At 35.1% G+C, this 14,441-nt stretch overlaps 3 protein-coding genes across 14 annotated transcripts in view; 2 read left to right on the top strand and 1 right to left on the bottom strand.

The window, feature by feature from the left end:
- The first annotated feature begins 45 nt into the window (after positions 1-45).
- LOC114360302 (pescadillo homolog) lies at positions 46-4,034 on the top strand. Its single transcript, XM_028314970.1, has 6 exons — positions 46-204; positions 280-513; positions 602-973; positions 1,089-1,812; positions 3,435-3,628; positions 3,714-4,034. Exons 1-6 carry the CDS (start codon positions 181-183, stop codon positions 3,987-3,989), a joined length of 1,824 nt encoding a protein of 607 aa, XP_028170771.1. The 5' UTR covers positions 46-180; the 3' UTR covers positions 3,990-4,034.
- Positions 4,035-4,085: 51 nt separating this feature from the next.
- pelo (pelota mRNA surveillance and ribosome rescue factor) lies at positions 4,086-7,996 on the bottom strand. Its single transcript, XM_028314971.1, has 7 exons — positions 7,821-7,996; positions 7,506-7,749; positions 7,167-7,421; positions 6,798-7,020; positions 6,316-6,508; positions 4,728-4,834; positions 4,086-4,448 (listed from the first exon to the last, which is right to left on the bottom strand). The coding sequence occupies exons 1-7, from the start codon at positions 7,859-7,861 to the stop codon at positions 4,348-4,350; spliced, it is 1,164 nt and encodes a 387-aa protein (XP_028170772.1). The 5' UTR covers positions 7,862-7,996; the 3' UTR covers positions 4,086-4,347.
- Positions 7,997-8,379: 383 nt separating this feature from the next.
- CLIP-190 (Cytoplasmic linker protein 190) overlaps positions 8,380-14,441 on the top strand; it is a 53,166-nt gene continuing 47,104 nt past the window's right edge. For 9 of the 12 annotated variants that reach the window (XM_028314945.1, XM_028314941.1, XM_028314938.1 and 6 more), the window contains exon 1: positions 8,380-9,307. In XM_028314945.1, the coding sequence (XP_028170746.1) occupies positions 9,079-9,307 (229 nt within the window). In that variant the 5' untranslated portion in view covers positions 8,380-9,078. The remainder of the gene's footprint in view (positions 9,308-14,441) is intronic. The other 3 variants (XM_028314936.1, XM_028314934.1, XM_028314935.1) reach the window with 3 other exon arrangements.

The raw sequence follows: 14,441 nt of genomic DNA, 5'->3' as shown, positions 1-14,441 counted from the left end.
GCGGGACTGACGGTAATGAACGACTAAATTAAAAAGTAAAATGTCTTTCTTTCAAATGTCAACCATCACCTGTGATGTGTTGTGTTGAACAAATAAATTAATTTTTATTTAATTTAAAAGCTAAAAGAATACTGATAAACCATAGTAACTACATTTAATTAAATAATAAATTAAACAAAAATGGTTTCCAAGAAGAAGAAGAAGGTATGTGTGCTATTTACTCTTATAAAAATCACACGTGTTTTGGTTGTTCATAACCACAAAATGTATTGATTACAGTATTCATCTGGAGAGGGAGCACAATTTATGACCAGGAAGGCTGCCCTCAAAAAACTACAATTAACACTGAAGGATTTTAGACGTATATGTATTCTAAAAGGTATTTATCCGAGAGAACCTCGCAATCGTAAGAGGGCTCAGAAAGGCGCTGGAGGTATCAAAACGCTGTACCATACAAAAGATATCAAGTTTCTATTACATGAGCCTGTACTATGGAAAATCAGAGAGCTAAAAGTAAGTAACTTTTTAAGGTTTTAAGGAAACATAAATGTATTTATGTATTGCTTTAGCTTATAAATAACCAACGAAAAATTTGTTTTAGGTATACCAACAAAAGATTCGGAAAGCCCGTTCGATGAGAGACTTCCGTCAGATGAGAAGATATTTACGTGACTACCCAGACACAAACATTGACCACATTGTCAAAGAAAGATATCCCACTTTTGTTGATGCCTTACGCGATTTGGATGATTGTCTCACTCTGTGCTTCTTGTTTAGCACATTCCCATCACTGAAAAGGGTTCCCAGAGATCAGTCTATGCTATGCCGAAGACTAACAGTCGAGTTTATGCATGCAGTTATAGCAGCAAAGGCACTTCGGAAAGTATTTGTATCGGTGAAGGGATATTACTATCAGGTGGAGTTTGAGGGACAAACTATCACATGGATTGTTCCTCATCATTTCTCATTCCAGGTTAGTGGATAAATTTTTTGTGATATTATTAAGACATTGTTATCAGCTTCACATATCAATCAATCACATGGTAGCATAAAATGTCATTAGTGTTAATCCTTTTGTTGTTTTTCAGCCACAAAGTAAGGATGAAGTGGACTTCAAAATTATGTCAACCTTTGTTGAATTCTACACAATGATGCTTGGATTTGTAAATTTCAAGCTATATCACTCCCTAAACTTGGTATACCCACCAAAACTGACAGCGGCTTTCTCAGCTGATTCTGACAAAGATCTTATTGATGAACAGTCTTATGTATCAGAGAGGATAGCTGCTATGAACATACCAGTGGTAAAAATAACTGGGGCCAATGAAGTTGAAGAATTGCCAGAAATGGATATATTCAACACTGAAGATGAGGACCCACAAAAACTAGAAGAAGCAAAACAAGAAGCTGAAAATGTAAAGAAACTGAAAACAATGTTCAAAGGCCTCAAATTCTACATCAACAGGGAAGTGCCCAGAGAACCTCTTGTATTTATCATTCGGTGCTTTGGTGGTGAGGTGTCGTGGGACAAAGATCATTTTGTTGGGGCCACATTTGATGAATCAGATGAGTCAATTGCATACCAGATTGTTGACAGGCCTAGTATGGAAAAACAATACTTGTCCCGCTACTATATTCAACCTCAATGGGTATTTGATAGTGTCAATGCCAGGACATTGCTGCCCATCAACAAATACCTCATGGGTGCTGTATTGCCACCCCATCTTTCACCATTCACAGATAAGATCAGAGACCAAGTTTACAAACCACCTGAAGAAAGAGAACTACTTGATCCCAATCTTAAACCTTTGAGTGAGTAGGATGCTGCTTTTATAACTATCTTATCTTATATCTTATCTATATATACAGGGTGTTTCTTGTAAGGTGTCAAGCCGAAAGCAGGTGATAGGTGAGGACTAGACCTATCGATTTCACCCCCATGTATGTTCTACGATTTTTCATAGTTTAGAAGTTATCGTTAATTTTGTGATTTTTTCAAATTGTACGACCCAGTAGGCTTTAAATTTTTTTATCTTTTTTCTGGGTCGACTTTTCTCAGATTTCTTTTTTTTGACAGATTCCCTATTAATTGCAGATTTTTGAAAAAAATAATCAACTTCCTATCTTTGATGCAAGATACAAAATTTTTGCTAGAAACATAAAAAAATATGCTTTTAACGGAACATCCTAAAATTTTCAACTTAAAAGTTTAAAAAAAAACAGTAATTCCATAGGTCTAAAATAATTTCAAAAACTGCGCAGTTTTCTGAACTTTCATAATAACACAAAAAAACATGTACTTAACAGGCCATTATTTTCTGTAATCGCTCCACTAAAGTGGTAAGTCGGAGATTCTGTTACATGTTTTTGACTTTCTTAGGACTAACTAATGTTTGCAATTCTCTAAGTTTACCGAAACCATATCGAATTTAATCGTAAAGTAACAACCACCACAGCTGTGGTCTAGTGGTAAGGCCACCTATTTAGGACAGCAAATTCCTCTGTGGTTTAGGATTCCGAGTGAAGCTCGCTGATCATCCATCAGTTTCCATCAGGTCAGATGAATGGCAAGAGATTCCTCGTTGTGGATAAAAAAATGTTCTGTTCAGTTATTGTCTTTAAATGTGTTCTACGTAACGTAAACTTAGAGAATTGCAAACATTAGTTAGTCCTAAGAAAGACAAAAACATGTAACAGAATCTCCGACTTACCACTGTAGTGGAGCGATTACAGAAAATAATGGCCTATTAAGTACATGTTTTTTTGTGTTATTATGAAAGTTCAGAAAACTGCGCAGTTTTTAAAATTATTTTGGACCTATGGAATTTCTTTTTTTTTTTAAACTTTTAAGTTGAAAATTTTAGGATGTTCCGCTAAAAGCATATTTTTTTATGTTTCTAGCAAAAATTTTGTATCTTGCATCAAAGATAGGAAGGTGATTATTTTTTTCAAATATCTGCAACTAATAGGGAATCTGTCAAAAAAAAGAAATCTGAGAAAAGTCGACCCAAAAAAAAGATAAAAAAATTTAAAGCCTACTGGGTCATACAATTTGAAAAAATCACAAAATTAACGATAACTTCTAAACTATGAAAAATCGTAGAACATACATGGGGGTGAAATCGATAGGTCTAGTCCTCACCTATCACCTGCCTTCGGCTTGACACCTTACAAGAAACACCCTGTATAAAAGAAAGTCGTGTTAGTTACACCACTTATAACTCAAGAACGGCTGAACCGATTTAGCTGAAAATTGTCAGGGAGGTAGTTTAGAGCCAGGAAAAGGACATAGGATACTTTTTATCCCGTTCGAAATTAAAAAAAAAAGTCTGCTTATTTATTGCCATTAAGGCGGAACAAAGTTCGCCGGGTCAGCTAGTTTTAATGATATAATTCATGGTTGCCTTTAATAAACTAAACTCTTAAAATTACAGATGATGATGAAGGTTCTGATACTGATATTGAAGAAGCAAGTGATGAAGATGATGAAGAAAAGGATGCAGAATCTGATGAGGATCCTGATGAAGCACTAACAAAACAATACCAACAAGAAATCAAGGACGAATCATCCTCTGAAGATGAAGATGATGAGGTTGATCCTGAGAAGAAGAAATTAGCAAAGGAAAAGGTATATTGTATTTTTATTATCCATTTCATTTATTTGTTTATGATTAAAATTGCAGTTAGCTCATTGATATTTTTGGTTTTTACAGAAAAAGGCCATGGCAGTTACAACTGGAGTGCCACATAAAGAGCACCCATATCAAAAAGAAATTGAAGACAAACAAGCATTCAGACTGAGAGAAAAGCTTGTTCGCAAGAAGCACAGAAATCTTTACAAGAGTATGAAGGCTGGGCAAGAAAAACGCAAGAAGGAAATATGGCTACTCAGGAAGAAGAGGCGTCTCCATGATGAGAAGGCCAAGGAAGAAAAGAAAGCAGAAAAACGCAAACAGAGAATGCAGGCCATTGATGCTGCATCTGCATAGGATTATTACTAACATAATGTGAAATAAATACCACATGTACTGTAACAATTGTTTTATTTATTCTAAACATCAATATTTACAACAACTATTACATACAATAAAACAATTAAAAGGGAGGCAATAGTTAAAAATATACTTATGAATGTATAAATTAATTTAAAATAAAATTAATGACAAATTCACTAGTTAAGATTCAAGATATGGATTGAGGGCTAGTTACCACAAGAGTAAATAAAGCGCCATAAAGCACAGCCCTGTAATACGCATTTCTTTCTGTTTCATGAATTAAAATATGATTATGTGTGTGATAAATTAACAATATCAATGTGATGAGGTGAATTATTACTGGTGCGTAATTTCAATCTGAATCTTCGTCACTGTCGCCTTCTGCATCACTGTCTTCCAGCTCGGTCATTGGGAAACGAAGTATGGCAGCTAATCCAGTAAGCTGATCTAGTTCTGAAAACAGGATAATAAATATGTTAGGTAACTTGGTTTTTCCCACTTAGTAATTAGAGACCTAGAAATATCTTTTTTATGTCCATGTCAATGAATAATTAAGTTTTCAGGTCTCAGTAAAACAAGATTTTGACTGAAATTATCCTATTTCTTAAATTGTAGCAGACGCAGCACATTCTAATATTGTCGATAGATTAGAAAGCATTTTTATAATATTTTATGGTATTTTCTTAGCTTGCTTAGATTATCAAACAAAAAAAACCATAGACAAAAACTTACGTTCACCAGATACATGCATGCTGGAGAATATCCTAACATCACCACCATTCTCTCTAACTGAGTCCACCAGTGATACATACTCCTTTCTTTTTTGTACATCTTGACACCTGAAAAAATATTGATTACTGGCAAACTATACATTTTATATCACACTAGCTTTCCGCCCGCGGCTTCGCACGCGTGAAATTTCGTTTATCACAGATCGTCATAAATTATAGCCTATAATTATGTTATTCTGGGTTATGAACAATAATACTGCAGTTTCATCAAAATCCGTTCAGTGGTTTTTGAGCCTTTTCATTACAAACATACAAAAATAGGTACAAATCTTTCCTCTTTATAATATTAGTATAAGTATAGATGTGCCACATTAGGGCGGCGCTGCTAGATAGGTCAGTTAGATCTTAGGTCACGTGTAGCGCAGTGCAGCGCCGCACTAGGGATCGAAATTGCGATTTATGAACGTAACAATTTTTTTTACAATTTCTATTTGAAAAAATTACCTATCTGATGAATAAAGGTCGTTAAAAGTTTTTCTCTAAAACCAATAATTTAGCTGGAAAAAAATATTTTCCATTTTCGTTTTATGGAATGAAACGTGGTCGATTTCGACTAAGCCTTGACAGATCTTGCTTTGAAATTACTTGAGCCTTGTTCTATGGCTTGTTGACTATAACCCTACACTATCAGCGCACGCCCAAAGTTGCCCGTTCAGAAATTATGAGGTTCCAAAAAAATTTAAAAATTGTAAGTAAAAGTATCTTTTTTTTGGGTATACAGGGTGTTAGGTAAATGGGTATATGAGCCGACACTAGCCCATGTTAACGTGGGCATATAAATGGTATGGTGAAGTAAGAAAATTGATATCTTCATTTTAATTATTTTAATTTTCATACAAATCGGATTTAATAAAATTTATTTTGTATGAGTATTAAAAAATTAAAATGATGATATCGAGTTTCTGACTTCACCATACCATTTATATGCCCATGTTAACATGGGCTAGTGTCGGCTCATATACCCATTTACCTAACACCCTGTATCTTTAAAGATTCAACTAAAACATGAAAATTCTATACTTTAGTAATGTAATTAACCTTTCTCTTGTCGTCTTATCTAAAGAAAAGTCATCTGCATAGGATTATTACTATACATAATGTGAAATAACTTTTACTTAACTTTTTTTTCATTTTTCAGAACCTCATAATTTGTGAACGGGCAACTTTGGGCACGCGCTGATAGTGTAGGATTATAGTCAACAAGCCATAGAACAAGGCTCAAGTAATTTCAACGCAAGATCTGTCAAGGCATAGTCGAAATCGACCACTTTATGTTTCATTCCATACAACGAAAATGGAAAATATTTTTTTCCAGCCAAACTATTGGTTTTAGAGAAAAACTTTTAACGACATTTATTCATCAGAATAACTTAACCTATCGATAGGTAATTTTTTCAAATAGATATTGTGAAAAAAATCGCTATTTCCATAAATCGCAATTTCGATCCATAGTGCGCCGCTCAGATGCAGCCCAATTTAGTAAGAACAATTATTCAATAAGTGTGAGTTTAAAATATAATTAATATTACCTGAATAGTTTGTCTGATATCATAAGTGTCTCAATAGCCATTGCCTCATTCGCCCTTTCAATATGTTTTTTCCCATAGAAAGCCTTTGCTGGCTCCAGTTGCAGCATGGTGTAGAAACTCTCTAACAGTTTTACCTCACTTGCTGCCTTAGTGTCAGATATTTTTGCAATAACAGCTGGTTCCTGTAAAACCTCTGGAAAAACACAGTGAGGTGAATAAGTTGGTCCATGAATTAATATAAAAATAAGTTTTTTTTTCTACTTTATCACTGATTATGTGGCGAAAAGGATAATAAGGAAGAGCTTAATACATACATATTATCTTAAAATGCAAAAATAAGTAATGTCTAAAAATAAATCAGTGCCACTTGACAATGTAAGCATGATTAATATCAATTTGATTGAATTGAAACTAGCTAGTAGTAATTTTATTTTAGAATATGAGAAGAATTTTATTTTAGAATATGAGAAGAATATTCATACCTTTCAAGGAGTGTTTAAATCCTGAAGAAGCCTTAACCAGCAAGAATTTGCTTTTATTTTCAATCAACAGTTTGTTGTCAGTTTTTACAGCCTGCTGCATCATATACTCAAAGAACTGGTCCTTCACAAACCCTGGTGAAGCGACAATCACACACTTGACCACGCTGAACTCAACATGACGGAGTATTCCTTGCATGACGGCATCATAAAATTTATTCAGACCCTGAAAAGTTCAAATAAAGCATTGTTATTCTAAATTTTATGTTTCTGAAACAACTAAAAAATGTTATAACATAATTGCATTGCAATAAAATGATTCTTTTAAAGCCATTTCTGGAGCTGAACCTGTAGAAAAGACAATAATTTTACCTTTTCATGCTGCTGTGTAAAACCCTTTCTTTTCCTTGGTATAGTCATGTCTATTTTGGACCTCACCAAAGTCATGGATGGTGTGATAAGACAAACATGGGCAAGGCCTTCTTGCATGACCACGGCTGCGACGTCAGCATTCTGAGCTGGGTCGCAGGCCATGTCCACACGTTCCAATGCCACTGAATCCCATAGTATCTTCTGCAGTGTGAACTTTCTGTTTAATTCCAAATCCAAGGTATGGTAGGCGCCCATCTGTAATATTTACAATAAAATTCCATCGGTCTTATAATGAACTTGCACAAAAATGAGTTACCAGATTATAGAATCTCAGCTTACCTTTACATATTGATTTTCGACTATGTTCCGTCCTTTTAACCGTAGTACACATGCTTGAGTATCAAAGTCGATAGTCTCAACGCGAATGGTCAGCGTGGTTCTCACTCGGTTGCTGGTTGAAGAGCCAGTAGACGACTCCGTCTGCACTTTACGCACAGTGGAAGCAGTTACTGCGTCACCTTCAGCAATGAGATTGAAGGCATGCCACATATCCTCCGATTCTTCGGGGATAAGGCTAATACTCCTGAAAATATTGAAAAAATATATAAACGCTTATCTTAGGGAAGAAACAGATGTGTAAATACAAATACTGACCCACAGCCATCTTTCTCGATACTTTTGTAAACCAACTTCATTTTTGTCTTCTAGTTATACACTTAGGTTGTCCATTATTTTCTTATTCCTGAATTCATTGCAAGAATCGGAAAGTTTTAAAATTTACGAATGCAAGGCTCATTTTTGACAAGAAAACTGACAGACAATAGCGCTGACATTACAAAAATGACGTTTTGCTTTATGCTGTCTCACTTCCAAAAAATACTGAAACAGTATTGGTTCATCAACATTTATGAAGTTTTCTCATTGGTTGATTGAAACTGCTTTACCTGTAACAGCCAATCTGAAAAAACGTGGTGAACATTGGGACATCAATTTAAAAATTCAAAGTAAGCGTTTTGATCACACATAAAGGTATTTCTTTTACTTTCTAATTATTATATTGACTAAGCCGTTAATTAAGTAAGTAAAACACATTGATTGGAAAAAAATATTCTTTGTAAATTGTTTAATTTCTTATCATTAATTAATAAGGTAATAATAAAATTATGTCTCGCTTCGTAAACGAAACGCATTTTTTATGTTTTGAAACGTGATGGGCGAACAGCGATTGTATCGCTACGTACGATTTTATTTTCCGTTACGTGCTCGCTCGGTTCTCGGCTTAGCTACGATGAGCTAACTCTTGGATTTGCGCTAATCAAATAATATTTTTACCGTGATAATTAATTCTTCCAACATGTTTTAAGAACAATAAATTAATAGTGTGGTGTGAAGTGATAGTGATAACATTGTCAAGCTCAGCTGGTCGTGACGACGAGCGGTAAAATCTCTCGAGGTTTTTCTTTTGATTACGGAAAGCATTTTTTGTGCTCTATTTCTTCAAGGTATGCCGTTATATTTTTCTTCTTTAAGATTTATGTAACCAACTCTTTCACTTGGCTATTTATTTAGCTTTATTTAAAACTTGTTTTGGGTTTAGGGCCAGCGTGTTTTTGCGCGATTATTTGCGTTTTGTAGATAAATTGCATTACTTGACAAATATTACGGATTCGGATATTTGCCATTATTTACCACATTTCACATTGGCCGTGATCCAGATAGTGCGTCCGTGTTATTGCGCGGGAACTTGCGATATTTATAGTTTAATGGTCACACGATGACTTGAAACGCGTGTAACACCGTTAATATCTTCTAGTATTTTTGCAGACAACTTTGATGTTGTTACGTTCGGTCAAAACAATGGGATCATTATAAAAAAAATTGTGAAGTGCCTAAAAAGTAGTGAAAAAAAAGAATGAGTGAAGTACAAGAAGCAGCGCCGATGAACACATCAGCGTCGTCACCAGCTGCAGCCACACCTGCAGTCTCTTCGTCATCAGAAACTCTATCATCAGTCACCACTTCAGCATCAGCGCGGCCCTCATCACTGCCCAAGCCTTCTGGCCTGAAGCCGCCGAGCAAGATTGGAAGACTATGCTCCAACTCAGCCCCCAAACCAGCAGTGCCCATCTCTCCTAGAACTGGTAAGTTTTTTCACTTCTCAATGCTATTAAGACCTCTTTTATGGTGTCTCAAAATAATAAAGTTTCACAAGTTAAGAATAAAAAAAGACACTGTAGTAAAGGTCTTAATACTCTTTGCAGTTTATTGTTATTGAGTTACAGTATTTTATTATGTTTACAAACTGCAATTGACACAGGCTCCAGTCTCTTAGGATTTGAATTAAATGTTTTCAGCATTTATCAAAGCAATCATGTCTTATTGTTATTATTTAATTTTGCAGTTTAAAATTGAGATAATGACTGAGTAAGTTTATTCTCTGATTTAGCTTATACTATAAGAAGTAAGACTGCCCATCACCTTTGAATTGAATCTTGACTCAAATGGTCACCAGAGCACAGCTATATTATAATTTGAGTTTAATATTTATCCTACCTCTGAGAAGGAGGACTATAAAATGTATAAGTTGTATATTTGCATGGTACAGTTTGCAGCAAATCTTGCAACATTGTGACCTACTTTCCTAAGAGATACTCAGTGATAATACATTACTATTCACGGTCAGTTAATAAGACCATTGCCGTTAATTAAGATTGTATTACAAATGTTACACAGAGCTATACGGACATTTGAATATTTTAAGGTATAAAATACTTATAAATTTTGCTTAAAATTATTGAGTAACTTGGGATTTTCTTTAATATTTTCCTCCAATGATTAAAACCCATCAAAATTCAACAAATTAATTGGAATGTTAGACTATAAGGTATAATTAGCACAACACAACATCAGTTTAATTATTTAACCAATTTGCATGCTAAATTCGATCAATCGATATTAATTTGTGGTTCCCAGTATCATAATAACATTACATTATCATGATAAAAATTTAAATGTTTATTTTGTTTACTTGCATCATTAGGGTATTAGGTCATCGTCGCTTGTTATATCGATGAGGTAGGTGCACACGCCGTCTGACCTCTACTCTCGTCTCATAAATTGGATTGTCGTTAAATGCGAGGATTAGTGAATTATTTGACCATGATATACCAAGCGAAACCTGTCTTCTTCTAAATCGTTTAAAATTCGACACAGCCATTATAATAACACGAAACGCAAATACATAAATTAATATATTGATTGATAGTTTACTAGATTTGTTAGGCCTGAAACAGTTTGTTAAATGTTTTTATTGTTTATTTTTTATACAAATCAAGAAAGTGAGAGCGTTTGAGACGTCATCAGTCCTTTTGTTTTGCTGCGGCATCGGCGCTACCGCGGAGTTTCACCTGAAATTGTGTCCGATCCGATGGTCGATTTGCACCGCTCATGCTCGTGAGTACGTGTTGCAGACTCGTTTAAAGCAATAAAGCACGATTTCACCTTATCATTCATTCAATAAGCATAAAACAAGTGATTTATGTTACGCTGTCAGTTTATTCCAGCCGTAGATCTTTGGAAAGCTATTTTCCTAGTTTCCTACGCCTAAAGTTGGCTGTAGGGAATATGTCGCCGGTTCTCCAAGTGAAATGCAATAAAAGCGGGCCGCCGAAATGGAAAGAAAATCACATTTCGAAGCCAATCTGCGCTGCGCGCCCGGAAACACTGCCAACTTTTCTAGTGATAGCCTTACTGCATAGCAGAACTTGAAAGAATTTTCCAACAATAGCAAGTGATCGATCGATCACAGTCACGGTCATGACATGATCACATTGCATAGTAGAGCCATGAATTTAGTTTTTGAGATAAAGAAACATCTAAATGTATCTACTTAGAAGATTCTTATCAGTTACACACCTCTTCGAAATAAAACCCTGACTCCATTCTAAGTGTAATTTTTTACGTTGGTACTTTGACGTAAGCGTAGCGTACGGTGTTATTAGTTAAGTACAAAAAATCTTAATAGCCATATCTGACTGATCCAGTTTTTGAAAGCGAGCGCGGTTTAACTGTTTATTGTTTTTATTGGTCCGAACTAACTGGTATACAGGTAACAACAACATAACTACAGTTAGGAATTCCGACCTTCATTGTCTAATTAACAAAAAGTTGATTAGGTTATTATTACAGTCTCTTGTGGAGACCTAATTATTTTTCTATTTCCATTTACTAGTGCTCAAACGACTGCATAGGGTCACCACCTCGAGTTTACTATCACAATTTACTTTCTTTTGAAAAATGCTACGATGATTTGAGGTATTGTGTATAAACCTGTCCATTCTGCATTCCTATCGTGAGCTGAAAAGAGCCATTCAAACTGACAAACTATGGTTTGGAGCCTTCAATTCTTCTTGCATTGTTCGCGATTCACTTTCTCCTCGGACGTGCGTGACGCGCGCGCCGCTCGCCAGGTCATCATCCATTATCGGTGCTGGTGCTTCTAAGTACAGTCGACAGCCCATCAGAATTACATGTTTGTTGCAAAATCGCACCTATCTCAACTATGTTAAGCGCCACAGTGCCCACAGCATTTACCTTTATTTGGGTTCGTCCGTACACATAATAATAAGGTTCAATGGGTAGAAACTCTACTAAATAACGTTTGTCATGGTTTAGAAAGTAATAATAATAAAGTTACTCCAACAGCTCGTACAAATTATGGGGTTTAATCGAAAACTGTGTTACTGCGGTAAAATAATCGCTCCACAAATAAATAATTTCCTACTAAATTAATTAATCTACAGTCACAGAGGATGATCTGTGACGTATTGCGCAAAACGGGAAAGACAATCTTATATTATTTTGAGAAAATTAATTTCCTTACTTTTACCAAAAGCTTCGTTGTTATTTCCCAGACGCTCTACCAAAAATGCTGGGCTTTTCTCATTCAATTCCAGTGCCCTTAGAATACTCATAATCATTTAATCATCTATAATCTTAAAGACCTTGTCCTTGTTAGATCTTGACCTAATCCTCTTCATTATCAGATACGAGTATTGCAGAGCCAGAACTGCTTTACTTGGTAGATTGTTGGTACAATCTATCGCTGTCAATTTTAAATAACTGAATATCTTGGCATGTCTTTAATGAGATTTGTTGACTATAATATTTCCGCAAAGTCACGATTCACGAATAAGAATCACGAGGACATCTAGGTCACCAGGGTTGTCCACGCTTATAAAAACAGCTGTTGCATCACCAATTAAAATTTCTGCGGTTCGTTTCATTTACCACAATAAAAACCCGTACGAGTTGTGTCGCATGCCTTCATTAGATTAAAAAATACGAAGTCTAAAAAGATATGAAATTCATTAGACTTCAATTAACGAATCAGCGAACGTACATTTTCCCTCGTTATAAGTTTGACCTGGTTCACACTACTTGAAATAGCATCTTCTGTGATTCATATTGATCTTGAATGGTGGTTCCAATTTAGAACTAAACATAGTTTCGACGCTTCAATCATTCTATTTCATAACAATTTTACCTACCTTCTAATCAAATTAATGATAAAGTTAGAGAAACTGGCGTAAAGTGTGTGGAAGGAATTTTCATTGAACGTAGGTATGAACGTATCGAACGAAATTTCAAGGAAATTAATCCATAGTAGCGTGTGTTGTAAGTAAGTAAGAAAGCACCAAAAAGCCAAAATAATCTTCTGCAATCTAAATGGAAGTCTGAAACCAAAATACTTGCGACTCTACAACCGTTTCACCACCGTTTCTGACTTCCAATAAACTTAGGTTATCCTCATTGGTTCCAGACTCCAGGGTATTCCTAGCAAAAATAATAACGATGTCTCATCAATGTTACTAACATCGGCTACAGATAAGCATCTTCTAATCCTTAATCAATTTATAGAGCACCGCTACCTCAACCCTGGTCAATTGACAGACTTATCGTCACGGAACGAATTGACATCGATTATATCTTAGATGAATGGTCCGCTCTACAACCAATTAACAAGCTTGATTGCCTATTTAGATAGGATAATTTATGTGTCTATTAAATTCAAATACCTACTTCTTGCAAGTGCTCTACATACAATCGCTGAAAACTTAATTTTCAGGGCTTTCCTTTCTCTTGTCTCGAACATATATTATAATTTATTATGTGTTAAGATTTTCTTAAATGCTTTCTGTCTTTCTAGTTAGGTACTACGTATATTATTTTTGTTAAAATGTTCGTCAAGTTGAGTGACTGACATTTACTAACATCGTTGAGGCGCTGTACCTCAATCAGTTCAAAATGATGTATAAATATAATGTTATTATCATGACATCGTATAAAGTAATATAGTAATAATTTTCCTGTCCCTGTGAAATCCTCATTAAACATTTTTGCATAATAAACTTACTCGTAGATCACATTGTTAATATTGGATACTTGAGCTAAATTAAAATACATAAGTGTAACTAGTTGTCCTTCCTATTCAACCCAGCTTACTAACGTATCCACGAATCAACTTACAATGCATTGAATTCAAAATATCACATACCTAATCCTGCTGCAGGCGGTCGGCCTTGGGTCTAAACATCTAAACATTCTATTCTCAGATCTAAACGTTTCGTCTCAAATGTCATATAAGACCCTCACTCTATTTCATTGTTAAATGCCAACCAAAAGGCAATAACATCGTGAGAACCCATTAAATTTTACCAACGGGCCTCGCCAATTAAAAGTTTTGTAAATACGCTGTGAAAGTCGCACATCAAAGATGGATGCTATTCAAACCATTCGCCGCGGAAAACATAAGCTAATTAATGTTTCATACATCAAACTGTCGCCTTGACCTGGAAACTAAATACTTAAAAAACCCAATAGTCCCGAGTATTCATTCAATTACTCATATCCTTAATCTAACTTTAATTAAATTGTACTTAATTGAACATAGCTCACACAGATTGTTATTGAGACAAAGATAAAATAACTGTATTGTTATCTTGTTTAATTAGTTTTAGAGGTCAATTGCAATAAGACCTAACTTCGCATGTTCGAGCTAAGAACATCACAATGAGATTGTGACGGTGACACAATTGCCTAATGTGTGAACATCTGCATGCATTGCAAATAAATAAACAATAACAGAGAATGTGCACAGGCATGCATGGCAACAATGGAAGTAATGAGACCTTTCTCAGCTCGATTTTGGGACCGTTTCTCAAAAGTTTGGCAAAGAGTCCTCCCTCTAGTTTTTGTCGCGCTTTCGAAAACGCA

The sequence above is a fragment of the Ostrinia furnacalis genome, unplaced genomic scaffold (genome assembly GCF_004193835.3).
Source record: "Ostrinia furnacalis isolate ACB-3 unplaced genomic scaffold, ASM419383v2 OfSCF4936, whole genome shotgun sequence".
Taxonomy (NCBI): Eukaryota; Metazoa; Arthropoda; class Insecta; order Lepidoptera; family Crambidae; genus Ostrinia; species Ostrinia furnacalis.
The sequence above is the reverse complement of the archived record's forward strand: the minus strand, read 5'-3'. Positions and strand labels throughout refer to the sequence as shown.